The sequence below is a fragment of the Chiloscyllium plagiosum genome, unplaced genomic scaffold (genome assembly GCF_037043375.1).
Source record: "Chiloscyllium plagiosum isolate Xiang-an unplaced genomic scaffold, Cpla_swu_hap1 HiC_scaffold_27, whole genome shotgun sequence".
NCBI classification, from domain to species: Eukaryota; Metazoa; Chordata; class Chondrichthyes; order Orectolobiformes; family Hemiscylliidae; genus Chiloscyllium; species Chiloscyllium plagiosum.
In genome coordinates, this window is record NW_028270165.1 from 89,713,721 (window position 1) to 89,741,076 (window position 27,356).

Genomic DNA, 27,356 nt, shown 5'->3' on the forward strand with positions numbered 1-27,356 from the left:
CAAAGCTTATGTTTCCCAGGCTATCATTGTGTTTCCCAGGCTCAATAGAGACAGTCTGCCTTGCAGCTGTACTGCTACCTGATAAACAAATTCTTTCCTTGGGTGGGAATATCCTTCTCTTTGCAAGGACCTATTGTATACTTATCAGCTACTAACCAACACTATCCAGACACTACGTCACTGGGCAAAGTGCCTCAGTTTGCTTAATATCCTGCAATTAACAGATTGCTAATTGTTAAATGATTGTGACCTATAAAATAACACAACTTTGTTTATCATCGGAGTGACTTGTGATTATTAGGTCGACTTCGCTCTCCCTGCGAGCTCCCAAATAAACAGTCAATAACCCAAGGTTTGTGTGTCATGATGACTTATCCAATACTTATTGGACTACTACGAGCAAGCCACCCACAGCATAATCCACTTCCATCCCCAACATGGATCAAGAGGCCATCCTTTTTTGCCAGACAAGTAAATGTGTCAAGCTCAGGAAACAAAGCCTGTCAAACATTAACAGGCACAGATCTAGACCAACCTTTTCCAGAGTCTGACCCTTCACCTCGATTGACTTCCTTTTTCCCTCAGCTCCGACAAACCAACAGCTGAACCCAAGGATGTGAAAAGAAATGGGAAAGGGGGCGAGAAAAGAGAGTGCGGTACTCCCAGATGTTAAACAGAGGAAGGAAGTTGCAACCTGGGATAAAGCTCAACCTTCATTCAGAGAGAGAGGTGGAGCAGCAGCTTCAGAAGCTCATTGTCAAAACCATCCGCATTCAGACATGAGGAGAGCTCTGATTGGCAGGAGGACCAGGCTCTGATTGGCAGGAGGACCAGGCTCCTTCCGGTCCTTCAGGGTTTCCCAAAGGTTCGTCTCCCCGTCCATCAGAGCGATGAGGGGCGGGGCCCCAAATCAATTTCACACATGCGCACCATCAGCACTGCTCACAGCCGATAGAACGGTTTATTGAACGCATGGGATTGTGGGTGCTGTGTCAGCCATTAAAGAGATGAAATCCAGTGTTCCATATGCCTTCTTAACCCTCCTTTTTCGTATGTTGGTGACGTGTACGTCAGGAACTAATCTTTAATCGATATTAGATTGATACACTGAGTGAAACACTGCAGGCATTCAACTCTAAACACTATTTCCAATTCGGTGTCAGTGCAGCATGTCCTCACATCAGGACAGAATCAAAGCCCTCTATCTGTTCCACCTGAACCTCGAATTTTGTTTAGTTTGCGGGTTCCAACCCTCTGTTTCAATCATTTATTAAAAGTTACTCGTGGTACATGAGCATCGCTGGCTGGCCAGCATTTAGTTCCCCTTGAGAAGGTGGTGGTGACCCGCCTTCTTCAACTTCTGTGATCCATAATGGTACGGTGACCCACAATGTCCTTTGGGTGGGAATTCCAGGATTTAGACCCAGGGACACTGAAGGAACAGCAATAGATTTCTAAGTCAAGATGGTGAGTGGATTGGAGGGGTACTTGCAAGAGGTTGTGTTCCCAAGTATCTGTTGCCCTGGTCCTTCTAACTGGAAGTGGTTTTCTAAGGTATTTTCTAAGGATCTTTGGTGAATTTCTGTGGTACATCTTGTACACCGTACACATTCCTGCTTCTTAACAGTGGGCAGAGGGAGTGGATGTATGTGGAGATGGTGCCAATCAAGCAGGCGACTTTGTCCTGGATGGTATCAAGCTTTTTGGATGTTGTTGAAGCTGCACCTATCCAAGCTGGTGGGAGAGTATTCCATTACACTGCTGACTTGTGCCTTGTAGAAGATGGACAGGGTTTGGGGAGTTTCTCGCCACAATGTTCCTGACCTGTTGCCTGCTCTTGTTGCCATTGTGTCTGTGATTAGTCTAGTTGAGTTTCTGGTCAATGGTAAACCCCAATGATGTTGATAGTGGGGTGTTTAGTGACAGTAACACTGTTGAATATCACGGGGCAGTGGTCAGATTATCTCTTTTGGGGATGAGTCATTGTTTGGCATTGGCATGTCATACATGTTACTTACCACTCATTAGCCCATTGGATATTGTTAATATCTTGTTGCATTGAAGGAATACATACGAGACATCCCTCCTCTGGGAGTCTCCAGTGCAAGTTTTTCTGTTCCAGGAACAATCTGATAAGTGTTGACTGTTTTTAACCCTTTTGATCTTGGCCATACAGAGCACCTCCTGTCCATTTCTCCCCCGCCACCCACAGCACCCCCATCCATTCTCCCCCACCACCCACAGCACCCCCATCCATTCTCCCCCGCCACTCAAGCGCCCCCTATCCATTATCCCCTGCCACCCCGAGTGCCCCCTGTCCATTAGCCCCCGCCACTCCAGCACCCTCTATCCATTCTCCCCGCCGCTCAAGCACCCCCATGCATTAACCCCCGCCACCCCGAGTGCCCCCTGTCCATTAGCCCCCGCCACTCAAAGTGCCCCCTGTCCATTCACCCCCGCCACTCCAGCACCCTCTATCCATTCTCCCCCGCCACTCAAGCACCCCCTATGCATTATTCCCCGCCACCCCGAGTGCCCCCTGTCCATTAGACCCCGCCACTCAAAGTGCCCCCTGTCCATTAGCCCCTGCCACTCAAAGTGCCCCCTGTCCATTCACCCCCGCCACTCCAGCACCCTCTATCCATTCTCCCCGCCACTCACAGTGCCCCCTATCCATTCTCCCCCCTCACAGCCCCCCCCGTCTATTCTGCCCGCCGCCCTCAGCGCTCACTGTCCATTGCCCCTGCCAACTGCAGCGCCCCCTGTCCATTCTCTCTCCAGCCCCAGCTTCTTGTCCATTCTCTTTCTTTCCTCTGAACACCCTGTCCATTCTCTCTCATGCAACCCTCTGCATCCCTGTCGTTTCTTTCCCTGTCCTCTGTCCCCTCCATCTATTCTCTCGCCACCGTCTGCCCCCCACTATTCTCTCTCACCACACCCTTCTGTCCCATGTCCATTCTCCCCCCATTCTCTCTCCCTCTCCCCATTCTCTCTCCCCTCCCCCATTCTCTTCCCTTCCCCCAGTCTCTCTCCCCTCCCCCATTCTCTTCCCTTCCCCCATTCTCTCTCCCATCCCCCAATCTCTCTCACCCACTCCCATTCTCTCTCCCCACCCCTATTCTCTCTCCCCTCCCCATTCTCTCTCCCCCTCCCCCATTCCCTTCCCATTCTCTCTCCCCTCGCCCCATTCTCTCTCCCCACCCCCATTCTCTCTCCCCACCCCCCATTCTCTCTCCCCATCCGCCCCATTCTCTCTCCCCATCCGCCCCATTCTCTCTCTCCCCACCCCCATTCTCTCTGCCCACCCGCCCCATTCCCTCTCCCCTGTTTTGGGGAAAAACACCAGGCTCGGAGTCAGAATTGGGGTTCAATGACAGAGTTTATTGCACAAGGAAATACCGGGGCTCCGGGGAGAGAAAAACACCAACAGCACAGTGTCAGCTGCGAGACTTCTTTCGACCCAGAGCACGCGTCAAGAAACTTTTATACATCTTGTGATACAATCGGTCAGGGAGGAGATTATTGTCTTTGTAACATGATTTGTTTATGGTAATCATTGTAGAATCGTTGATAGTTGATACAATCATTGTCAGTTCCAGCACAGCCTTTGTTAATTTCCACACAGTCGTTGTCAGTTTCAGTGCAGACATTGTCCATTTCAATGTCTGCATGGAAATCCATTGTTGTAGTAATGGGCGCTAATTGCTCTTCCTGAGAAGGAAGATTCCTGCAGCCCTGGCTATTAGCATTTGGTATTGAGTCTGTATCAAGCTGTTAGCACTTCTATAAGAGGTGATGGCCAGACCCAGACACTTCGGCGGGCAGTGTTCATTACTCATGTGTATTCTCTCCCCCAGCCGCCTTAAACCATTCACCTGGGTTGTGAGTCCATTGTGCTGGCATTCTGGTGGCCCCAGGCAGTGTCTGTATCAGCTCTGCTGTTTCTCTCCGTATTGTGATCCAGCGGCCATCTTGTGTGTCAAGTTGGCCAACTGATGGCCCAGTGACCATCTTGTGTATCCGTGTGCCTAGATTAGATTAGATTAGATTACAGTGTGGAAACAGGCCCTTCGGCCCAACAAGTCCACACCGACCCGCCGAAGAGACGTAATGTACAATGACCGGTGCAATGGGGGAAAAAACACACCCAATGCCACCCTCACCCTGATAGTCACCTTTGTGTGTGGCTGCATCAAGCTGTGCGTGGATCCCCGGTACGCAAACACCAATTGTCACTACGTACTGAGGTTCTACCTGTCCCCGGTGTTGCGAAGGATGGGCCTGGCCTCGCTGCCGCGGAAAGCTCCGAGTAGTTGGACCGTTTCGTATCACCTGTCCTTCGTGGAGAAGTTTATGAAGAAAAACACCTTTGACCACAAGTCCATCAGGAAGTGGTCAGCACGTAGTGTCCTTGAGACCCTTCGGGAAAAGGAGAGGGTGGATCCTATCGAGTGGTTCCCTGAGCAGACTGTCAAAGCCATTTGGCAGAATGCCTCATCGCCAGAACTTTCCAACAAGCACCAAGACATGGCTTGGCTGGTGGTGAGAAGGGCTCTGCCTGTGAGATCCTTTATGCACGCCCGGACTCTCAGCCGCACCGCAAGCTGCCCTTAAAGCGGCTGCGGGGGGGATGAGACTGTCACACACCTCCTTCTGGAATGTGCCTACGCAGAGGAAGTCTGGAGAGGAATGCAGTGGTGTTTGTCGAGGTTCGTCCCGAGCAGCGCCGTGACGCGGAACTCCGTGCTCTACGGCCTGTTCCCCGGGACGCACACCGAGATGAACATCAACTGTGCCTGGAGGATCATCAACTCAGTGAAGGTCGCTCTCTGGGTGGTCCAAAACCTGCTGATCTTCCAGCTGAAGGAGTTGACCCCGACTGAGTGTTGCAGACTGGCACATTCCAAGGTCCAGGACTACGTGTTGAGGGACATGCTGAAGCTTGGGGCAGCTGCCGCCAAGGCGCGGTGGGGAAAGACCACTGTGTAAAGTCTGCCTGCCTAACGAAGAACAGGGGGCCCATGCAGTCATTTGGGCTCTGCTGACACCTCAGCTAATTATATGGGCATATGATTGAAAAATGTACAGACCTGTATAAAAATGATAAATTCTGATCTCTGTATGTACATGTTTACATATGTATGGCATGACCAACTGTACAGACCATCAAATTATTTTATGAATAAAGTATATTTTTGAAATAAAAAAAAAGGAGGCTGGAAGGACACAGCAAATCAGACAGCATCAGGAAGTGGAGAAGTTGATGTTTCGGGTGTAACCCTTCTTCAGGACTGGGGATGGGTGCTGGGGCCCGGGCCGGGGGCTAAAGTGGGGATAGGTGAAGACAGGGAGAGGGTACAGCCTGGTGAGTCAATGGGTGGAAGTAATCAGGTTGGTGGCAGGAAGGAGTGGAAATGAGGGGCATGGTTCTGAGAAGGGAGTCGGGGGATGGAAAGGGAGGTTATTTGAAATTGGAGAACTCGATGTTGAGTCCTGCAGGCTGTCGGCTGCCCGGGCGGAAGATGGGGTGTGTTCCCTAATTTGCGGTTTGGTTCGTTGTGGCAATAGAGGAAGCCTATGATGTTCTTGTCAGAAAGGGAGTGGGAAAGGGAATTAAAATCGATGGTGACTGGGAGGTCTGATCAGCCTCTGCAGACCCGGCTGTGATGCTCGCCAATCCGTTCCCCAAGTTTACGCTCGGTTTCCCCAAAGTAGAGAAGACGCCAATTTGCAAACATGTGGCAAATGCAGTATCTCAATGTGAAGTTATAGCCTTTGCAATTAAAAAAAAGCAGAAAGGAGATGCATTGTTTAAATGGTGATACTTTGGGATGTGAAGAAAGTGAGAACTGCAGATGCTAGAGATTAGAGTCAAAGTGTGGTGCTGGAAAATGTGATAGGTCAGGCAGCATCTGAGGACCAGGAGAGTCGACATCAGTCCCGAGCACTTCATCAGGAATGATGTGTGGATGGACAAAGGGTCTGATTCTGTGCTGTATGACTCTAATCATCTTCAGTGAGAGCAGAAGTGTGATTGTGAAGGCTGGAGTTTAAGAGCAGCTTTCAAAGATGATTTGCCCTTAATGGGAGCAGAAGAAGTTACAATGAAATCTTGCGTTTGTGAGACAGCAACTGAGTGAGTGAGTAAATCCGAGGTTTTGGTGCAAAGTGGGAATTCATTGCACTGTGGGGATGAAGCTCTACTTATTGAGTCATTTCTACTGGTGAATGAAACCAGGCTCAAGATTAGGAGGAGTAAATTTCGGACAGAGATGAGGAGGAACTGCTTTTCCTGGACAGTAGTGAATCTATAGAATTCTCTGCCCCAGGAAGCAGTAGAGGCAGCTTCATTAAGTATATTCAATACACAGTTGGATGGGCTTTTGCAATGGTTGGGGAATTAAGGGTAGTTGGGACAATGCATGGAGGGGGATCTCAGATGATGAATAGATCAGCCATGATCTTAATGAATGGCAGAGCAGGTTGGACGGGCCAAATGGCCTTCTCCTGCTTCTATTGCTATGTAACTGTGTAACCCTGCATTTCCCATGGCTAACCCACCTAACCTGCACATCCGTCAGCATTATAGGCAATTTAGCATGGCCAATCCAAACCAAGGCCGGTGAGCAGTGAGGTGATGTGGGAAATGAACATTAGAGAAAGAGACAGGGAGAGTAAATGTACCAGCAATCAAAACTGGATTCTAAAGATCCCAAAAACTGAAATGATACATGGTGAGTCTGAATGTGTGCCGCGTTGTAACAAAAGCATTCAGTCAATCAAGCCCCAACCCACAATCTCCCAGCCTGTCAGTCATCCAGGCACAGTGTAATCACAGCAGGGGATCTCACAAGAAAAATGGAACCAAATTAGAAATGACTAGGTGCTCGTGTTTAATGTTTGTTCATGAGAAAGTAAACCACAAATGGGGCTCTCCCAGGATTCTTATACTATCCTACTTGAGGAATTCTCTCTCCCTTACATCTAACTATGAGAACCCAGCTATGATTTACAACAATATTTACACCAACTGAAGTAAGGCACCTGTTCTCAAATAGATAGAGAGATATACAGGATGGAAATAGACATTTTCTCTCTCATGCACACACACACACACACACACGAGTGAATGCACATTTGCAGAGCTGAGCTCAAATGTCACTTTTTGTTATAAAACTTTAAGTTCGCTTGATAAGGTGCTTTCCAGGAAGTTCTGGGATTTGCATATTAATGATACCTGCAACCCATTTGAAAAGATGAAAGACTTCACAATCCAGGTTTGTTCAATGTATCATTTCAGTGGCAGGACACTGTCATGTTTTTCTATAAATTCTGTGTCTTATTATTTTATTCTCCACAACCACCTGATGAAGGAACAGTGCTCCAAAACCTAGTGCTTCTAAATAAACCTGTTGGACTATAACGTGGTGTTGTGATTTTTATCTTTGTCCAGGTTAGGGGGGAAATTGCTATGCTAAATTACCCATAGTGCCCAGGGGTGTGCAGGTTAGGTGTGATAGTCCGGGAGTAGAGCAACAGGTGCAGGGGAATGGGTGTGGGTGGGTTACCCTTCGGAGGGTCGGTGTGGACTTGTCGGGCCGAGTGGCCTGCTTCCACACAGTGGGGATTCTGTGAAGGGAAGGAATTCCTGCAAACTGTGCAGGGCAGTGCAGGCCTAGCCAGCCAGCCGGCCGCGCCCCACCCCTTCCTCTCACCCCTTTTCCCATTCCCTACCCCACCCCTGACCCATTGAAGGCATCACAACGTGAAGTGGCCCTGTCAGTTTGCATGAAACTCCCTCCCTCTCGGCAATTCTTCGTCCTGGGACGGTGTGGGGGGAAATCTGTTCACTTGTGGCAACTGGAGTGAATCCAAGGAGGCAGCAGACTCTGCAAACTCAGGTATGTGTCTTAATTACCCGGGCGAGGAGGGACAGAAGGATGGGGTGGAGCTGTTTTCCCCATCGCGCCTGAGTCTGAGACTTTTATAAAATCATGAGGGGTATGGATAGGGTAAATAGACAAGGTCTTTCCCTTGGGATGGGAAAGTCCCGAACTGGAGGGTCATAGGTTCAGGGTGAGGACAGTGAGGAGATGTAAAAGAGACCTCAATGGCAACCTTTTCATGAAGAGGGTGGTGCTTTTAAGGAATGAGCTGCCAGAGGAAGTTGTGGAGGCTGCTAGAATTCCAACAGTTAAAAGGCATCTGGATGGGTGTATAAATACAAAGGGTTCAGTGGATCGGGGCCAAGTGATGGCAAATGCGACCAGATTAATTTAGGATATCTGGTCAGCTCGGGCAGGTTGGGCCAAAGGGTCTGTTTCTGCGCTGTGTGACTCTAATTGTCTTCAGTGGAAGCAGAAGTGTGGTTGTGAAGGCTGGACTTTCGGAGCATGTTTTGCCCTGACAGGGAGCAGAAGAGTTTGACTGAAGTGTATTGGTGTTAATGCCTTGATGTCTAATTTTGCTCCCACCTTCCCGGGGTCGATAACTATTTTGTGTCTGGTCCTTCCTCAAGAAGCTGCATTGCAGGTTCACCCTGAATTGACACTTTTTTTTTGCTTCCCAAAATCAGACCTGCTCACTCTCGGCAGGATCCCAGTGTTGTGAAAGATATTAACTTTCAGGTGGAGGTATCCAAAATTCAGAGAGATGTCAGTTTTGATGTTTTTGCTTTTCTGCCCCTGTAAGATCCTGAATCAGCACCTTCAGGGGAATTAGTTAGAGCGGAGTGAGAACAGAGGGGGAGAGAGAGTGGGATGGTGCTTTCAATTTTGTGGAACAACAAAAGAATATTCCACAGAAAGTAGAATTCCTTGTTCTGAATTTCTACCCTGCACTGATAGTGATGGCTTTTGTAATCTCTTTTTGCTGAGTATTTGAAAATCTGAAGACTGAAGTTTCAAAATCAACAGATGAAGGGCCTATGCCCGTAACATTGACCCTCCTGCTCCTCGGATGCTGCCTGACCTGTTGTGATTTTCCAATGCCACACATTTTTTGACTGACTCTCCAGCGTCTGCAGTCCTCACTTTGACGTCAATGTCTGACAGTCACTCAGTCCATTCGGACCGCAACAATTTTCAACTATGATTCTGTGAGAAGGAGCAAAGTGTTTTGGTTCCTGTTTGAGTACGTTTTCAGCGTCAGTGGGACTGGATGAGAGACCCTACTGTTGCAGCGCACTGAGTATGGAGCATGTAACCGCTATACGGCCTGGAAAGAGGAATTGACGGCAGGGAGGGGCTGTATGCGTGTTTTTGTCTAAACTGAAGCATTGGCCATGGAGAAACCCGAGGAATCCCACCTTTTGGAGAAACGATGGAAGTGTGATGACTGCGGGAAAAGCTTCTGTTTCCCATCTTCCCTGGACTCTCATCAACACAGCCACACCGGGGAGAGGCCGCTCCCCTGCCCCAAGTGCGGGAAGGCCTTCAGCAATTCATCCAACCTGCGGAGGCATCAGCAGGTCCACACGGGGGAGAGGCCGTTCCCCTGCCCCAAGTGCAGGAAGGCCTTCAGCAATTCCTCCGCCCTGCTGACCCACCGGCGGGTCCACACAGGTGAGAGGCCGTTCACCTGCTGTCAGTGCAAGAAGGCTTACACCTGCTCCTCCGCCCTGCGGAGGCACCAGCGAGTTCACCTGTAGGGGAATTGAAACAGTGATGGCCAAGTTGCATCCTTTACCCGGTCTGGCCTACACGTGACTTCAGGTCCACATCATTGTGGTTGACTCTACACTGCCCCGCCCCTCCTTGCTCGGCAAATGAGAGGGGAGAAACTTACTAGGAGTCAGAGTATGGATTGAAATTGCTGAGTGAGGCAACACTTCCTCTGGGTTACAGCTGTACCAAGGATCCAGTTACAAAGGGACGACTGGGTGCTAACCAATAGTAAAGAATGTGATGTGTTGGTGGGGGGTGGTGGCGGGGGGAGGGGAGTGTATGTACTTTGACCTTGAGCTGTTTAAAAAGCAACTACTTTTTCTCTGCCTTTTTGCAGGGGGATCTGAAGCTGTAACAAAGTTGGGTTGCAATAAAGGTTACCTGAACTTACCGCCGGGCTCAGACTCTCATTGAAAGCTTTGAGCTCCAAGAGGTTTTGTTTTAAAGCTGATCAGTTCTTTCAGCCTCCTGCACTAAGCTTCCAATGTTGTCTATCAGATAGAGCAGTGAATGAGGAGCCAGTATCATTAGAAATTGTAAGTTTTTCAGGAGTGCAGAGTGCATCATTTCATCAGCATTGTAACATTTACTGGCAGCATCGGGAGGTGTGGGCTGGGTTCAGTGGAAACGATGTGGAGGAGCCGGTGGTGGACTGGCCTGGCTGAAGTTAAAAATCGCACAACACCAGGTTATAGTCCAACAGGTTTATTTGGAAGCACTAGCTTTCGGAGCGCTGCTCCTTCACCGGGTAGCTGTGGAGCCGGATCAAAAGACACAGAATTGATAGCAAAAGTTCACAGTGTCATGCAACTGATAGGATATACTGAACAAACCTAGATTGCTGTTCAGTCTTCCATCTTTGAGAATGGATTGCAGGTTTTGGTTCATTAATCTGTAAATCCCAGAACATCTTTTCAGTTACGTTCTTGAGATGACTTAAGGTTTTATTTTTAAAAAGGCTGACAGCTCAGACAATGCATTAAAGGTGTGAGGTTTGAGCCTGTCATACCCCAATCTTGGATCAGACTGGTTCTATTTCCAAAGTAGGAATTTATAAAATATTACACGGATTGACTGCCTGCAGTTTCTGCACTTTTTGAGCAAAGTAGAATGTATCTGCAAATAATTCTGCCAATTCAAATTCACTTCATGGAGTTATTTGTGTGTGTGTGTGTATGTGAGTTTGTGTGCATGCTTGGTTAAGAGTGTTGGGGGGTGTATGTTTGTGTGTATATATATGAGAGAGGTATGAATAAAAGTAAGGGGTTGCATTTTGTTGAAACAAGGAAGGGCGGACCTATACAGGTGATGGTAGGGCCTTGAGCCTTGTTGGAGAACAGAGACATGGGAGGATTCGGGTGCATAGCTGCATCACTGGGAGACAGGGTGGTTAAGAAGGTGTTTAGCACACTTGCCTTCATTCTTCACCCCATTGGGTATAGGGGTTGGGACACCATGTTGAGGTTGTACAGGATGTTGGTGAGGCCACTTTTAGAGTACTGAGTACAGTTCTGGTGGCCCTGTAGTAGGAAGAATACTATTAGAGAGGGTTCGGTAACGATTTACCAGGACATTGCCAGGACTGGAGGGTTTGAGTTATAAGGAGAGACTGGGACACTTTTCACTGAAGTGCAGGAGGTTGAGTGGTAATGTCATTGAGATTTATAAAACCATGAGGAGTGGAGGTAAGGTGAATAGCAAAGGGCTCTGCCTTAGTGTAGAGGTGCTCAAAACCAGGAGGCATATTTTTTAAAGTGAGGGGAGAGAGATTTAAAAGGAGCCTGAGGGACAACGTTTTGGTACAGGGTGGTTTGCATATGGAATGAACTTGCTGAGGATGTGGTAGATGCGGGGACAGTTACAATATTTAAGCGACATTCAGATGGGTACATGAATAGAAAGGTTTAGAGGGATACGGGCCAAATATAAGTAAGTGGGACTAGTTATTTTGGGAATCCTGGTCGGCATGGACGAGTTGGACAGAAGGGTCTGTTTCTGTGCTGTCTACCTCTCTGAACCAGAAGTGATCTTATTGAAACCAGTAGAATTCTGAAAGGGGCTTGACAGGATAGATGCAGATAAAATTCTCCTTTGTGGGCAGGGTCATACAACCCAACAATGTGGAAGCAGGCCATTCAGCACATCTATTACACACTGGCCCTCTGAAGAGCATCCCACCCATACCTAACCCCTTTCTCCATATTTCCCATGGCTAATCTATCCTAACTTGCACATCCCAGGGCACTATGGGTCATTTAGCACTGCCAATCTTCCCTAACCTACACCCTAAAATACAGAGGAGGAAGTATTGGATGTCTTGAAACATAAAGGTGGATAAATCCCCAGGACCTGATCTGCTGTAGCCTAGAACTCCGTGGGAAGCTAGAGAAGTGATTGCTGGGCCTGTTGCTGAGATATTATTGTCAATAGTCACAGGTGAGGTGCCGGAAGACTGGAGCTTGGCTCACATGGTTTTACTGTTTAAGAAGGGTGGTAGACCAGTAAGCCTGATGTCATTGGTGGGCAAGTTGTTGGAGGGAGTCCTGAGGGACAGGATGTACATGTATTTGGAAAGGCAAGGACTGATTAGGGATAGTCAACATGACTGTGTGCGTGGGAAATCATGTCTCACAAATTTGATTGAGTTTTTCTGAAGAAGTAACAAAGAGGATAGATGAGGGCAGAGCAGTAGATGTGATCTATATGGACTTCAGTAAGGCATTCAACAAGGTTCCCCATGGGAGACTGATTAGCAAGATTAGATCTCACGGAATACAGGTAGAACTAGTCATTTGGTTACAGAACGGGCTCAAAGGTAGAAGACAGAGGGTGGCAGTGGAGGGTTATTTTTACGACTGAGGCCTGTGACCAGTGGAGTGCCGCAAGGATCGGTGCTGGGCCCTCTACGTTTTGTCATTTACATAAATGATTTGGATGCGAGCATAAGAGGTACAGTTAGTAAATTTGCAGATGCCACCAAAATTGGAGGTGTAGTGGACAGCGAGGAGGGTTACCTCAGATTACAACAGGGTCTGGACCCGATGGGCTGAGAAGTGATAGATGAAGTTTAATTCAGATAAATGCGAAGTGCTGCATTTTGGAAACCTAAACAGGACTTATTTACTTAATAGTAAGGTCCTAGGGAGTGTTGCTGAACAAAGAGACCTTGGAGTGCAGGTTCATAGCTCCTTGAAAGTGGAGTCCCAGGTAGATAGGATAGTGAGGAAGGCATTTGGTATGCTTTTCTTTATTGGTCAGAGTATTGAGTACAGAAGTTGGGAGGTCATGTTGCGGCTGTACAGGACATTGGTTAGGCCACTGTTGGAATATTGCGTGCAATTCTGGTCTCCTTCCTATCAGAAAGATATTGTGAAACTTGAAAGGGTTCAGAAAAGATTTACAAGGATGTTGCCAGGGTTGGAGGATCTGAGCTACAGGGAGAGACTGAACAGGCTGGGGCTGTTTTCCCTGGAGCATCGGAGGCTGAGGGGTGACCTTATAGTGGTTTACAAAATTATGAGGGGCATGGATAGTATAAATAGACCAAGTCTTTTCCCTGGGGTCGAGGAGTCCAGAACTCGAGGGCATAGGTTTAGGGTGAGAGAGGCAAGATATAAAAGAGACCCACGGGGCAACATTTTCATGCAGAGGGTGGTATGTGTATGAAAAGAGCTGCCAGAGAATGTGGTGGAGGCTGGTACAATTGCAACATTTAAGAGGCATTTGGATGGGTATATGAATAGGAAGGGTTTGGAAGGATATGGGCCAGGTGCTGGCAGGTGGGACTAGATTGGATTGGGATATCTGGGTCAGCATGGATGGGTTGGACCAAAGGGTATGTTTCCATGCTGTACATCTCTATGACTCTAAAAGCAAGTTGTAGACAAGTAAAAAGGCTGACCAGGCAAGGAGGTGGTTCACAACCTCAGGGCATCCCTCTTAAACCATGCATCCTATTTGTTTACAAATTAAACATGCTTCAGCTCTTTTCTTAGCTGCTTTCTGGAAATCTGGGTGACACCAGGTTTGTAATACAGTATTAACCATTCCCTCCTTGCCCACGTGTGTACAATAATGCACATAATCAATTGAAAAAGGCAGCAGCAAAGAAAGAACACAAAGTAGTCCATCAGGGGTCACCCACATTTCGGTTTGCGTATCGAGGGAGTACCCTATTTGAGGCCATAGTTTGTGCTGCTCAGCAGGGGGCCTCCCCTGTGATTTCAGTCCCATACCCAGGCCTGGAATTCCTATCCCCATATTGTCTCTATCCGGGTTTTGCTGGGCACCCAATGGGACCAGAAGTTTGGGGTGTCAGGCTGCCTGCTTGGCAGCAGCATCCATCTGCTCATTCCTTTGGAGACTGTATCCATTGCCTCAGCATGAGCTGAACATCTTGAGAGCTGTCAGATTGATTGGACAAAACAGCATTAGTATTCGTCTGCCCCGTGGGGGTTACAAATCCTCTATGTTCCCACAAGTCTCTGTAATCATGGGTCACACCAAAAGCACAGTGAGAGTTGAAGATCTCAACCCCCAGGAGGGGTCTCTCAGTTCTGAGATTGGTCAAATGAACACTAGGATTATGGTTTGCTTCAGCAAGGTTTCACACTTTAATTTGTAATGGCCGGGAAAAGATTTGTCCAGCAAGACAGATATTAAAAGATTCTGTGTTCCTTGGAGAAACTGCGTGATTAACTTGGAATAAAATATCAATTTTCATATGTTTCTTAAGAGACAGTACAGCCTTAATTACAGAGTAAATCCAATAAAATGTAATAAAATTACATAATGGACAACAGATTAACCCAATGATATTTCCTGGGAAACAATGTTGTGTCACATGCATTATCTCCTCATACCTGTGCTTCAAGGTTAGCTAGGACTGGTCAGTAATGTCCTATCTAGCTTAATTAGATTCATACTATGAAGAAGGTATTGTTTGCTTAACCTGTGATTCAGTTAGCTCAGGAATGCAGAAATGCAGCTTTTAGCTATTTTAAACACAGCGTTAATTTGCAGCCTGAAGACACATTGTTTTATATTACTTTATATTGAGATGCTATTTTGTCACAACAGCCTAAATCCTGGTATTAGATCCTCATCTGGTGTCGACCTGCTCCATCACTCAAAAGAAAACTAGATTTACAATTTAAGACCATACATGCTATTCTGCTAAATTAATCCAGTTGATTTGTTTTTGTCTAAAAATGTGAAAACCTTGTGAACAGTTCTTCCAGTTAATCACTGAATATTCAAATTTCTCTTCAAAATTAAAGATCATAACAAAACTGGGTGTCATTGTGGGATTTTGAATCTGGAAGATGTGCTTGTGAAGGTTGAATGAACAATATTTCAAAGTGAATGTTATCGTGTTCAGTACTAAGACTTTCTGGAGATGAAAAATTTGCCCTTGTGTATTTTGCAACACTTAACCAAGGCCAGTTCCATAGAATATGCAGTCAGGTTGATGCGAGAGTTAAGAGCTGGGGAAAAACATCAGAAATAATGGAGGCAGGAGCACAGCAATTAGAGTTAGAAAATTAGCCAAAAGTATAAAAACAGGAAGGAAAGTTTCGTCAGCTTTTCTTAAAAAAAGTTAACAAAGTAAGTGTTGGTTCTGTAAAAAATGAGTCTGGGGATTCAATAACAGAGGATAAAGAGATGCTCAATGAATTGAAAAGAGCTTGAATCTGTCTTCAGTAGAGAGGATACAAGTAACAGCTTAGAACTGGCTGGAAATCAGGAACTGAAAGGGAAGGAGGAACTGAAGACAATTACAATTACCAGGGAGGTAGTACTGAGTGAATTGTTGGAATACAAGCTCACAAGTCGCAGGGGTCCAAAGGATTTCATTCTAGACCCTTAAAGAAAAACTAGCTAGTGAAATAGTTAATGCATTGGTTTTAATTTTCCAAACCTTATTAGTTTCAGGGAAGGTTTCTGTACATTGGAAAACTCCTTTCTTCAAAAAGGCAGACCGAGAACAGGAAACTGCAGACAATTTACCTTAACATATGTCATAGGGAAAATGTTCAAAGCTATGATTAAAGATGTGAAGACAGGGCACTTGTATAAGTTCAGGCAGCGTGAATCTGTTTTTGTCATTGGGAAATAATGTTGTAATTGAAGAATTGCCTCTCCGCACTGCGACTGAGCTGATTTGTCTCCAGTGCCGACAGGGAATGGAATCCCTTCCCACATTCCCCACATTTCCACGGCTTCTCCGCAGTTCTGGTGTCCTTTCAGCTCCCTGTTTCTGATGAACAACTGAAACTGTGATCACACTCAGGAAACGTGTACAGTCACCCCCTGCTGCGAACAGTGTAATGTTTCTTCATCTGTGTATCTGGTTACAGCTCCTTCTCACAGACAGCTCACTGGGGCACACTCTCTCCCAACAAGAGGAAAAGACATACAAAAGTTGAGGAGTCAGACAAAATGCGGAAGCAATAAAATGTCGAAACACAGGGTAAAAAAATTGTGGCTCGACCCCTTTTTTTCCCTGTTGGCATTTGGACACTCAAAATCTGTCAGGAACACCAACCATCCCAAAGAGCATACTGCGCATGTTTGCCGGTGTCAGCAACGCAGTGCGCATGTTTGTCGGTGTCAGCAAACTCGTGGGCTTGCTCGTCACTGTGCGTTCAAAAAAGGCGCGCGATCTCTTTTTGATTGCCCAATAGGGAGGCCTGGAGGACTGGAAGGACATTGGTCCTCCTGCCAATCAGAGTCACCCCGTGAATACGGAAGTTGGACAATGCGGTTCCGAAGCTGCTGCTCGTGTCTGAATGAAGATTGAGCTTTATCCCAGACTGCAAATTCCTCTGTCCATTATCTGTGAGTATGCACTCTCTTCTCTTCCCACCTTTTCCATTTAATTTTCATTTTGGGATTCAGTTGTTGACTTGCAGCAACTAAAAGGAAAGGGAGAGTGTCGGGGTGGGGACAGACTCGGGAAACGGTGCTCCAGGTCTGTGTCTTAATTGGCAAAATAGACAGGCTGGAGGCTGGAAGAACACAGCAAGCCAGGCAGTATCAGGAGGTGGAGAAGTCAATGTTTCGGGTGTAACCCTTCAGGATTAAAAATCACACCACACCAGGTTATCGTCCAACAGCTTTAATTGGAAGCACACTAGCTTTCGGAGCGACGCTCCTTCATCAGGTGATTGTGGAGGGCACGATAGTAACACAGAATTTATAACAAAAATTTGCTGTGTGATGTAACTGAAATTATACGTTGAAGAATTGATTGTCTGTTAAGCCTTTCATCTGTTAGAATACAGTGATTAGTTTCACTTCCATGTGTAAATCACAAAACCCTTTTTTTGTTGCATTCTCGGGTTGGCTGTTAACAATGGAGATAGTTAGACAATGTGTTGATGGTGTTCGCCTTTATTCTATGTGTTAAAGACTGCTCATGTCCTCTCTTTGCTCTTAACTGTCTCTTTAAATCCTTCCTAGCTGATCTGTAACTCTCCATCGCCTCATCTGAACCATCTTGCCTCAACAACACATAAGCCTCCTCCTTCTTTGTAACAAGAGATGCAATTTCTCTAGTAAACCACGGTTCCCTTACCTTATCACTCCCTGCCTGACAGGGACATACCTATCAAGGGCACACAATATCTGTTCCTTAAACCAGCTCCACATTTCAATTGTTCCCATCCCCTGCATTTTGCTACCCTATTCTATGCATCCTAAGTCTTGCCTAATTGCATTATAATTGCCCTTGTCCCATCGATAACTCTTGACCTGTGGCATGTTCCTATCCCTTTAAATGAAACCCAACTGAATTATGGTCACCCTCTCCAAAGTGCTCACCTTCCACTAAATCAAACACCCGGCCTGGTTCATTACCAAGCACCAGATCCAGTGTGACCACCCCTCTTGTCGGCCCTTCGACATGCTGTGTCAGAAAGCCTTCCTGCACACACACTGGACAAAAACTGATCCATACGACGTACTAGAGTGAAAGCATTTCCAGTCAATGTTGGGGAAGTTAAAGTCCCCCATAATGACCACCCTGTTCCTTTCACTCCTACCCAGAATAATTTTGCTAATCCCCTCTTTCCCCCTCCCTTGAACTCTGCAGAGGCCTATGAAAGAACTCCAAGTAGTGGAACATTATACAAACGGTCATGGAATTCTTGTAGCATGTCGCATACTGAAGGCTAAGACGTTAATGAATATAGAGGGTCTTTTAAAGAAAATAGTTTTAAGCGAGGAAATAACTTTAAAGTGTTGTAGTTGACCACAACAAGAAGCAACAGTAGCATTTCACAATAAAGCTTATTGTAAGATTAGAGAAAGTGGACAAAAGAACAAGCTGTAACAAACAAGGAACAAAGAATGCAGACAAGGACAGCGGGATGGCCAGATAAGAAAATAACTGACAAGTGAGGTAATCGGCTTATGATAGGATGGGAAAAGGGAGGCGTGATTCCGCAACTTGTAAACTCAATAAGAAAGCTAACAGGCTCTGTTTGGCGCACATTTCTGCTTGGTTGCAGAAGCGTCTGGTACTTGCAAGACTGTAATAAATTGTTCTTGTTTCCAAGGTTTTGTCTCAGGCTGATTGATTTGTGAGTGAGTTCTGTTTCTCACATTTCTACCTATGTCGTTGGTACCTACATGGACCATGACTTGGGGTTGGAAACCCTCTCCCTTCATGAACCCAAAGATACGATCCGAGATTTCACGCACCCTGGCACCTGGGAGGCAACACACTAACCGAGAGTCTTGCTCGTTCTCAACACACCTTCTATCTGACCCTCTAACTATTGAGTTAGAATGACTAACACTCTCCTCCTTTCCCTCCTTCCCTTCTGGTGCCACAGGGACAGGCTCTGTGCCAGAGACCTGGGCTCCAGTGCATACGCCTGGTAGGTCGTTTATCCCCCCTCAACAGTACCCACTGACTTATACAGCAGGAAGGAAATAAAAATAAGTCGTCCCTCCTTTCCCAGGAACCTCTGCTCTCCGACATCAAATTTAAAACCTCAACTCAGTGACTCTCCACTCCTGGGCTGCAGCTGCCACTAAAAAACAGAAAATGTCACTTTTTTTGTGGTTACCACTGCTGCCTCACAGCGCCAGAGCCCCGGGTTCACTTCTCCCCCCCCCCCCCCCCCCCCCCCAATGTCTGCGAGGGTTTCCTCCCACAGTCCAAAGACGTGCCTGTTGGGTGAATTGGCCAAGCTCAATTGCCCCATAGTGTTAGGTGACAGGGAATGGGGCTGGGTGTTTTGCTCTTCGGCGCGTCGGTGTGAACTTGTTGGGCCGAAGGGCCTGTTTCTGCACTGTAGGGAATCTGATCTATCGTTCTGGAATTTATATATTGATGAACTGAAGCCTGCAACCCATTCTAAAAGATGAAGGACTCAGCAGCGGTCCTGGTTTGTTCCAAAAATTGCACCGGTTGCATTACACTGTGAACTGATCAGAGGGATCTGGGAGTGCTAGTTGAGGATTCTCTAAAGGTAAACATGCAGGTTGAGTCCGGAATTATGAAGGTGAATGCAATGTTGTCAATTATCTCGAGGGTTGGAATATAAAAGCACTGTTGTGTTACTGAGACTTTATAAAGCTCTGGTTAGGCCCCATTTGGAGTACTGTGTCCAGTTTTGATCCCCACACCTCAGGAAGGTCATACTGGCACTGGAGCGTGTCCAGCGGAGATTCACACGGATGATACCCAGAATGGTAGGTCTAATATATGAGGAACGGCTGAGAATCCTGGGTTTGTATTCATTGGAGTTTAGAAGGTTAAGGGGAGATCTAATAGAAACTTAGAAGATAATACATGGCTTGGAGAGGGTGGACGCTAGGAAATTATTTCCGTTAGGCGAGGAGACTAGGACCCGTGGACACAGCCTTAGAATTAGAGGGGGTAAATTCAGAACAGAAATGCGGAGACATTTCTTCAGCCAGAGTGGTGGGCCTGTGGAATTCATTGCCACAGAGTGCAGTGGAGGCTGGGGCGCTAAATGTCTTCAAGACAGAAATTGATAAATTCTTGATGTCACCAGGAATTAAGGGCTACGGGGAGAATGCGGGTAAGTAGAGTTGAAATGCCCATCAGCCATGATTGAATGGCGGAGTGGACTCGATGAGCCGAATGGCGTTACTTCCACCCCTATGTCTTATGGTCTCATGTTTTGCTATTAATTCTGTGTCTTATGATCCTGCAGCACAGCCACCGGCAGAAGGAGCAGCGCTTCAGAAGCTAGTGCTTCCAAATACACCTGGGTGGGCGGGGTTTAGTTTGGAGGGCGGGTTTGGGGGGAGGGGGAAGTTCATGGGCGGGGCGTGTCTCGTGAGAGGGTCACGAGCTAGTAGGCGGGGCAAGGGTCAGCGGGCGGAGCGGCGCGTCCAACCTGGAGGCGCGTGGCTTTGTGAGCGGTAGCGCGTGGAGTCAGGGGGCGTGGTTTTGACTCGCGCAGGAACCGCGGCAAAAGGGCAGACTTTGGTGCTCGATGGGGAAAGAAGTTTGGGTCCAAGAGGCGGGGCTTTGTCTCGAAGGGGCGGGCATTACGAGCAGCGTTCAAAAGGACGGATTTAATGAGATGCGTATCGAAGGGGCGGGGTTAATGAGCAGAGTTGGGAAGGGGCGGGGTTTACGTGTGGCATTGTTCGAGGAGGGGGCGGGACCTGTACAGGGGGCGTGGCCATCCCGAAGCCGGAAGTGTGCCCGCGGCCTGTTTCCTCCGCTGGATCTACGGCTGCAGCAACTAAGATCAAGCTTTATCAATATTTCCTTTTACAGAGTTTGTATTTAATAACCAGTAATGGCTACTCAATATCATCAGAAAGTCCCAAAATGCAATTCATTTCAATCCAGTGCAGATAAACACGGAGTTAATTTTCTACGGGATTTAACAGCCTCAGCACTAAAATGGTCTCACAAGGGAATGGCTGTGAATGTTATCACTTGGGATCCTGTTCACACAGATTCACCGATGCTGAGGCCAACGTTCTTAATTGCCTTACAGCATCCTGTTATCACTTGGTGAGCCCAGGTGTCTATATCTTTAAGTTCTCTCTTCTTTCTGAGCCTTCCTGCCTGTTTATTTTCTAGTGCAGTAAATGTATTCAATAATTCAGCATTACATTTTAGTCTGAATGTTTAAAGGCAAGTTTTAAGGCTATAGACTTTATCACCCAGATGCCCACACACTCATTCCTCCCTTTGATTGCACTGCGATCACTGAAAGAGAAGGCTAGTCCAAACGAATGCCCTTCCTGTAGAGTGGCACCACCATCTTCGCAGCTCATCTGGTCATATTTATCATCGCCATCGACACGTGTGGGTGAGCCATCGGATCGGAAAAGGAGCATCTTCTGGGGCAAATCTATGTCACTAAGGGACCTCATAAGCCGAGCAATTAAATACCTAACAATACCAATACTGACAAACAGACATAGCTAAATTGATAAGCCAATTGTACCATCAGCCCGATCTGCAGTTTCCCCAACTGGTCCCTTCAGTCATTCTGTCAAGGAATATCTGAATCTCTTCTTGTATATTAGTAATATTGCCAGTCAGATTGGGAATGCCCATAGTGCATTTATCTTGGACAATGGTGCAGACCTCACCCTCCTGGGGGAGTATGTAGTCTAAGGCATACCGATTCTGCACAGAGTAAAGACACAGGTCTGATAATCCCAGTTTACTCTGTTCCAGAGCCTCTTTAGTCTTATTTCCTCGAATGGTCAGGCCGCAAAAGAGGGAATTGCGGTTCTGTTGACTTGACACCCCTGCCGATCCTTCCAACCTCAGGGTACTCTGGATTCCCCAGCCTATCGGGTGTCCTGTATTGTCACCCAGTCCCTTGGGATCCTTCCAGTTGGAGCAAGGTTGGCTGAGACCGACCACTGCATCCCCCTCAGATGGAGGTTCCATCGACTTGTCCACTGGCCAGGACAAGGTACTGTTGTGGGAACAAGGTCTCTGATAGTGACCTTATGAGGGACATCTTTGCCATCCAGGACAAGGAAATTGGTAGCTTTACCTTAGCTGAAGAAATAATAGTCTGGTTTGGTGTATATTACAGAGAGTTTGTCAAAATAGATTACTGAAATGTTACAGCAGGGGTCTGGTCAGGTCTACAGGAGTAAAGGGTCGACGTTTTGCAAGAGGAGTTGCTTGAGCGCTGTAAAAAATGGGCCAAGTGACTCGAGCACTCGCACTGTATGGGAGACAATGGTCCTCAGAATTCTATTCCCATTGGGCTCTCCCTGAGACCTATTGTACATAGTCTTGGTGACAGAATCAGGTTCTGAAAAGAGAAAAGGCCTATAAATGCACAAGGGAAGGGTTCCGTTCCAGGTCCATGTGCCGCATAAGGCCTGCCGTACCCCAGCCAGTGTTTCACCAGCTGTTTGTTTTCACAGACCGGAGGTATTGGAAAGTGATATTTCGCTTCGCAGGGTCGGCAGTCGGAAGTCTGACGAATAGATTGGAATCGGGGACTGGGGACGGGGCAAGTAAGTCATTTACCGATAGAGAGGAGTAACATACTACTGCCTCTGGGGTGAAGAGCGTTCTGTGGGCCTGTATAAATAAGTTGTTTGTGGATTGAGGAGTTTCCCCTATCAGGCTTCCCTTTTCTCGAGTCTGCCTTCCTGCAAAAAGGGATGGTGTTCCTGGGCGTCCTTAAAATATTTACTATAATAACAGGGTTGATCATTTTTATCCGCACTCGGCTTGCGTCTGCAGGTAAAATCCTAAAAACATGGTAACGACATGGTAACTCTCACTGATTTCTACTGTCCAGATGGACCATCTGGTCTTTCTGATGTAAGAGTCCATTGCAATAATCAATCTTCATCACATTCCACACGTCAAAGGCGTCTGGTCCAGTGCACTGGACATCATCTCAGCATAGGTGGTGGATAATCTCTGATCATTCCTGGTTGCATCCATACTTAGTGGCTTTCCCCATCAGGATGTTGTACGTGATCAGAAAGGTAAGGAGATAGGCGATCCCCCACAAGTCCCTCCTCTTAGTTCATAAGATTAACATTAGAACAACAGCAAGATTCAAAAACCCAACTGGACAGGGCCCACTCCTTTTGTTGGGATTCCATGATTCTCTCCTCCTCTTTTCCCCCTTTTGATTGGTGCAGTCAATCAATTTACAATGGTGCAGGTGGACCCAAGCTGAGCGCCCAGCGACTGTGACCGCCAAGGGGGTGGGAAGTAAAACCTGGAAGGGCCATCCCAACAAGGTTGGAGACCTTTGCCAGTCCAGTTCCTGACGAGCACCAACGAACCAGGCTCTTCCCGTGACGAGGCTGAAAGGGAGGGAACATCGCTGTAGGCCGCACGCTCCTGGGAGTGAAAGGCATGCATAACACTAGTTAGAGCAAGAACATAACCAATCATTGCTTCGGTCATGTGCTGGAAGTGGACTGAGAAGGGAGCCGAATCGTTCCAAGGGTATGGAGGCGGTGACCTGAGAGACTCTCAGCTGGAGACAGTCGTGTCTTGCCCACAGACATGGATCGCATCGAGAATAAGGCCACAGGGATTAGCATAACCAGGAGAGGCCAGACTCTGCCACTAATTTGGCAAGTTTAGTCTTGAGTCTGGTTAAAACATTCAACAAGGCCGGCCGCCTGAGGATGATAAGCACCATGCAGTTGCTGACAAATACAAAGCTGGGAACAGAGTTCTCCGTTAATATTACCTACAAAGTGTGGTCCATTGTCCGAGCTAATGCACGCAGGTATACTGAAGCAGGGAATTATTTCCTTCAACAAAATCTTCACGACAGTCTCAGCAGTAGCGTTAGGAGGAGGGTAGGCTTCAATCCACTTAGAAAAGACATCAGCAATAAGCAAAACACATTTATAGCAACTGAACTCATTTCTACAACTCAATGAAGTCCAGTTGAAGTGTCTCCAAGGGACCCTCCAGCAAGGGAGTTCTCGTAGAGATACTTGAACTAAGAGGTGGGGGATCGCCTACCCACTGACCTGTTTGATCACGTACAACATCCTGATCGGGAAAGCCACTGACTGAGTATCGATGCGATCTGGAATGATCTGAGATTATCCTGATGTCATCTGGTGCAACAGACCAGACGCTTTCAACGTGGAGTCGCTTGAGCGATGGCGTGAGCTGCCAGAGGAAGTGGTGGGTGCTGGTACGATGGCAAGTTAAAAGGCTCCTGGACGGGCATCTGAATATGAAGGGTTCAGATGGGTCAGGGCCAAGTGATGGCAAATGCAACTGGAGTCATAGAGATGTGCAGCACAGAAACAGACCCTTCGGTCCAACTCGTCCTTGCTGACAAGATAGCCAACCCAATTTAGTCCCAGCTGCCAGAACCCGGCCTATATAGGGGCCAAGTGATGGCAAACGTGACTAGATTAATTTAGGATATCTGGGCAGGTTGGGCCAAAGGGTCTGTTTCTACGCTGTGTGACTCTCATTGTCTTCAGTGGAATCAGAAGTGTGGTTGTGAAGGCTGGACTTTCAGAGCATGTTTTGCCCTGACTGGGAGCAGAAGAGTTTGACTGAAGTGTGTTGGTGTTAATGCCTTGACGTCTCATTTTACTCCCACCTTCTTGGGGTCATTAACCATTTTGTGTCTGGTCCTTCCTCCAGAAGCTGCATTGCAGGTTCACCCTGAATGGACACTTTTTTTTTTGCTTCCCAAAATCAGACCTGCTCACTCTCAGCAGTATCCCAACGTTGTGAAAGATATTAACTTTCAGGTGGAGGTATCCAAAATTCAGAGAGATGTCAGTCTTGATGTTTTTGGTTTTTCTGCCCCTGTAAGATCCTGAATCAGCACCTGCAGGGGATTTAGTTAGAGCGGAGTGAGAACAGAGGGGGAGAGAGAGTGGCATGGTGCTTTCAATTTTGTGGAACAACAAAAGAATATTCCACAGAAAGTAGAATTGCTTGTTCTGAATTTCTACCCTGCACTGATTAGTGATGACTTTTGTAATCTCTTTTTGCAGAGTATTTGAAAATCTGAAGACTGAAGTTTCAAAATCAACAGATGAAGGGCTTACGCCCGAAACATTGACCCTCCTGCTCCTCGGATGATGCATGACCTGCTGTGCTTTTCCAGCGCCACATTGTTTGACTGACTGTCCAGCGACTGCAGTCCTCACTTTGATGTCAATGTCTGACAGTCACTAAATCCAATGGGACCACAACAATTTTTAACTGGGATTTCTGTGAGAGGGATCAACGCTTTTTGGCTCCTGTTTGAGGACGTTTTCAGCATCAGTGGGACTGGACGAGAGACCCCACTGTTGCAGCGCACTGCGTGGAGCCTGAAACAGTTGTACCGCCTGGAAAGGGGATTTCACGGCAGGGAGGGCTCTACACATGTTTGTGTGCAGCTGAAGCTGTGGCCATGGAGAAACCTGAGGAATCTCACCCCGTGGAGAAACCGTGGAAGTGTGGCGACTGTGGGAAAGGCTTCTGTGTCCCGTCTGCTCTGGAGACTCATTGGCGCAGTCACACCGGGGAGAGGCCATTCCCCTGCACCGACTGCGGGAAGGCCTTCAGACATTCCTCCCACCTGTTGGCCCACCAGCGGATCCACACGGGGGAGAGGCCCTTCAGCTGCCCAGAGTGCAGGAAGGCTTTTACCCACGCCTCCAGCCTGCTGAGGCACCGGCGGGTCCACATGGGGGAGAGGCCCTTCACCTGCTCTCAGTGTGGGAAGGCCTTCAGCAATTCCTCCACCCTGCTCACCCACCAGCATGTCCACACGGGCGAGAGGCCCTTCAGCTGCCCGAACTGCGGGAAGGGCTTTATGCAGGTCTCCACCTTGCTCAGGCACCAGCGTATCCACACGGGGGAAAGGCCCTACAGCTGCCCTGAGTGTGGGAAGGCCTTCAGCGATTCCTCCACCCTGCGGAGTCACCGGCGGGTCCACACGGGGGAGAGGCCGTTCACCTGCTCTCAGTGCGGGAAGGGCTTCACCTGCTCCTCCACCCTGCGGAGACACCAGCGCATCCACACGGGGGAAAGACCCTTCAGCTGCCCCGAGTGCGGGAAGGCTTTCAGCACATCCTCCACCCTGCTGAGGCACCAGCGGATCCACACTGGGGAGAGGCCGTTCACCTGCTCTCAGTGCGGGAAGGGCTTCACCTACTCCTCCCACCTGCGGAAGCACCAACGGATCCACACCGGGGAGAGGCCCTTTAGCTGCCCAGAGTGCGGGAAGGCCTTTAACCAGGTCTCCACCCTGCTGAGGCACCAGCGGATCCACACTGGGGAGAGGCCGTTCACCTGCTCTCAGTGCGGGAAGGGCTTCACCTACTCCTCCCACCTGCGGAAGCACCAGCGAGTTCACGTGCCATCGCAGGGGGATTGAAGGAGTGACGGCCGAGTGCCATTATCGATTGGACTCCCGGATTCGACAGATGGGACTCCCGGATTCGAATCCCACCACGACAGATGGCAGAATTGGTATTCGGTCAGAAATGTGGAGTTCAGAATCTAACGATGAGACCGTTTCAGGGAGGGGGTGGTGCGGGGGAGAAAGCCCCCATCTGTATCACTCTCTCCCTTGTTAGGGAAGGGAACCGCCGTTGTGGGAAAGGATTCACTCAGTCGTTCCAGCTGCACCCTTTACCTGGTCTGGCCTACACGTGATTCCAGACCCACAACAGTCTGGTTGACACTACACTGCCCCTTCCTGGCAAATGAGCGGGGAGAAACTTACTTGGAGACGGGGTATGGGTTGAAATTGCTGAGTGAGGCAATACTTCCTCCGGGTTACGGCTGTACCAAGGATCCAATTACAAAGGGACAACTTGGTGCTGGCCAATAGTAAAGACAGTGAGGGGGGTGGGACAAGGGGAGGTGTGGTGTGTGCACTTTCACCTTGAGCTGTTCAAAAAGCAACTGCTTTTTCTCTGCCTTTTTGCTGGGAGGATCTGAAGCTGTAACAAAGTTGGGTTGCAATAAAGGTTACCTGAACTTACCACCGGGCTCAGACTCTCATTGAAAGCTTTGAGCTCCAAGAGGTTTTTGTTTTAAAGCTGCTCATTTCTTTCCGCCTCCTTCACTAAGTTTAGAACATAGAACAATACAACGCAGAACAGGCCCTTCGGCCTTGATGTTGCGCCGACCTGTGAACTATTCTCAGCTCATTCCCTGACACTATCCCAAAATCATCCATGCGCTTATCTAAGGATTGTTTAAATCTCCCTAATGTGGCTGAGTTGACTACCTTAGCAGATAGGGCATTCCACGCCCTTCCCACTCTCTGCATAAAGAACCTGTCTCTGACACCTGTCTTAAATGCATCACCTCTCAATTTGTAGTTATGCCCCCTAATACAAGCTGACGTCACCATCCTAGGAAAGAGTCTTTCACTGTCTCCTCTATCTAATCCTCTGATCATCTTATATATCTCTATCAAATACCACCTTAGCCGCCTTCTTTCCAATGAGAACAGACACAAGTCTCTCAACCTTTCCTCATAAGACTCTCCCTCCAGACCAGGCAACATCCTGGTAAATCTCCTCTGCACCTTTTCCAATGCTTCCCACATTCTTCCTGAAATATGGAGGCCAGAACTATACACAATATTGCAAGTGTGGCTGCACCCGTGTTTTGTATAGTTGCAGCATGATATTGCGGTTCCGGAACTCAATCCCTCTATGAATGAAACCTAACACACCGTATGCCTTGTTCACAGCACTATCTAC

General features: G+C 47.8%; 2 protein-coding genes across 5 annotated transcripts in view; one reads left to right on the plus strand and one right to left on the minus strand.

Moving 5' to 3' along the window:
- The window catches only part of LOC148144954 (uncharacterized), a 237,413-nt gene that overhangs the window by 189,504 nt on the left and 20,553 nt on the right, over positions 1 to 27,356 (minus strand). The window lies entirely within an intron of this gene.
- On the plus strand, positions 16,243 to 26,267 carry LOC148144959 (uncharacterized). Of its 2 annotated transcripts, XM_087975585.1 has the most exons (3): positions 20,383 to 20,676; positions 22,062 to 22,154; positions 24,642 to 26,267. In XM_087975585.1, exon 3 carries the CDS (start codon positions 25,046 to 25,048, stop codon positions 26,012 to 26,014), a length of 969 nt encoding a protein of 322 aa, XP_087831711.1. In that variant the 5' UTR covers positions 20,383 to 20,676; positions 22,062 to 22,154; positions 24,642 to 25,045; the 3' UTR covers positions 26,015 to 26,267. The 2 variants fall into 2 exon arrangements, with proteins under 2 accessions (XP_087831712.1, XP_087831711.1); XM_087975586.1 differs by lacking the exons at positions 20,383 to 20,676; positions 22,062 to 22,154 and adding an exon at positions 16,243 to 16,505.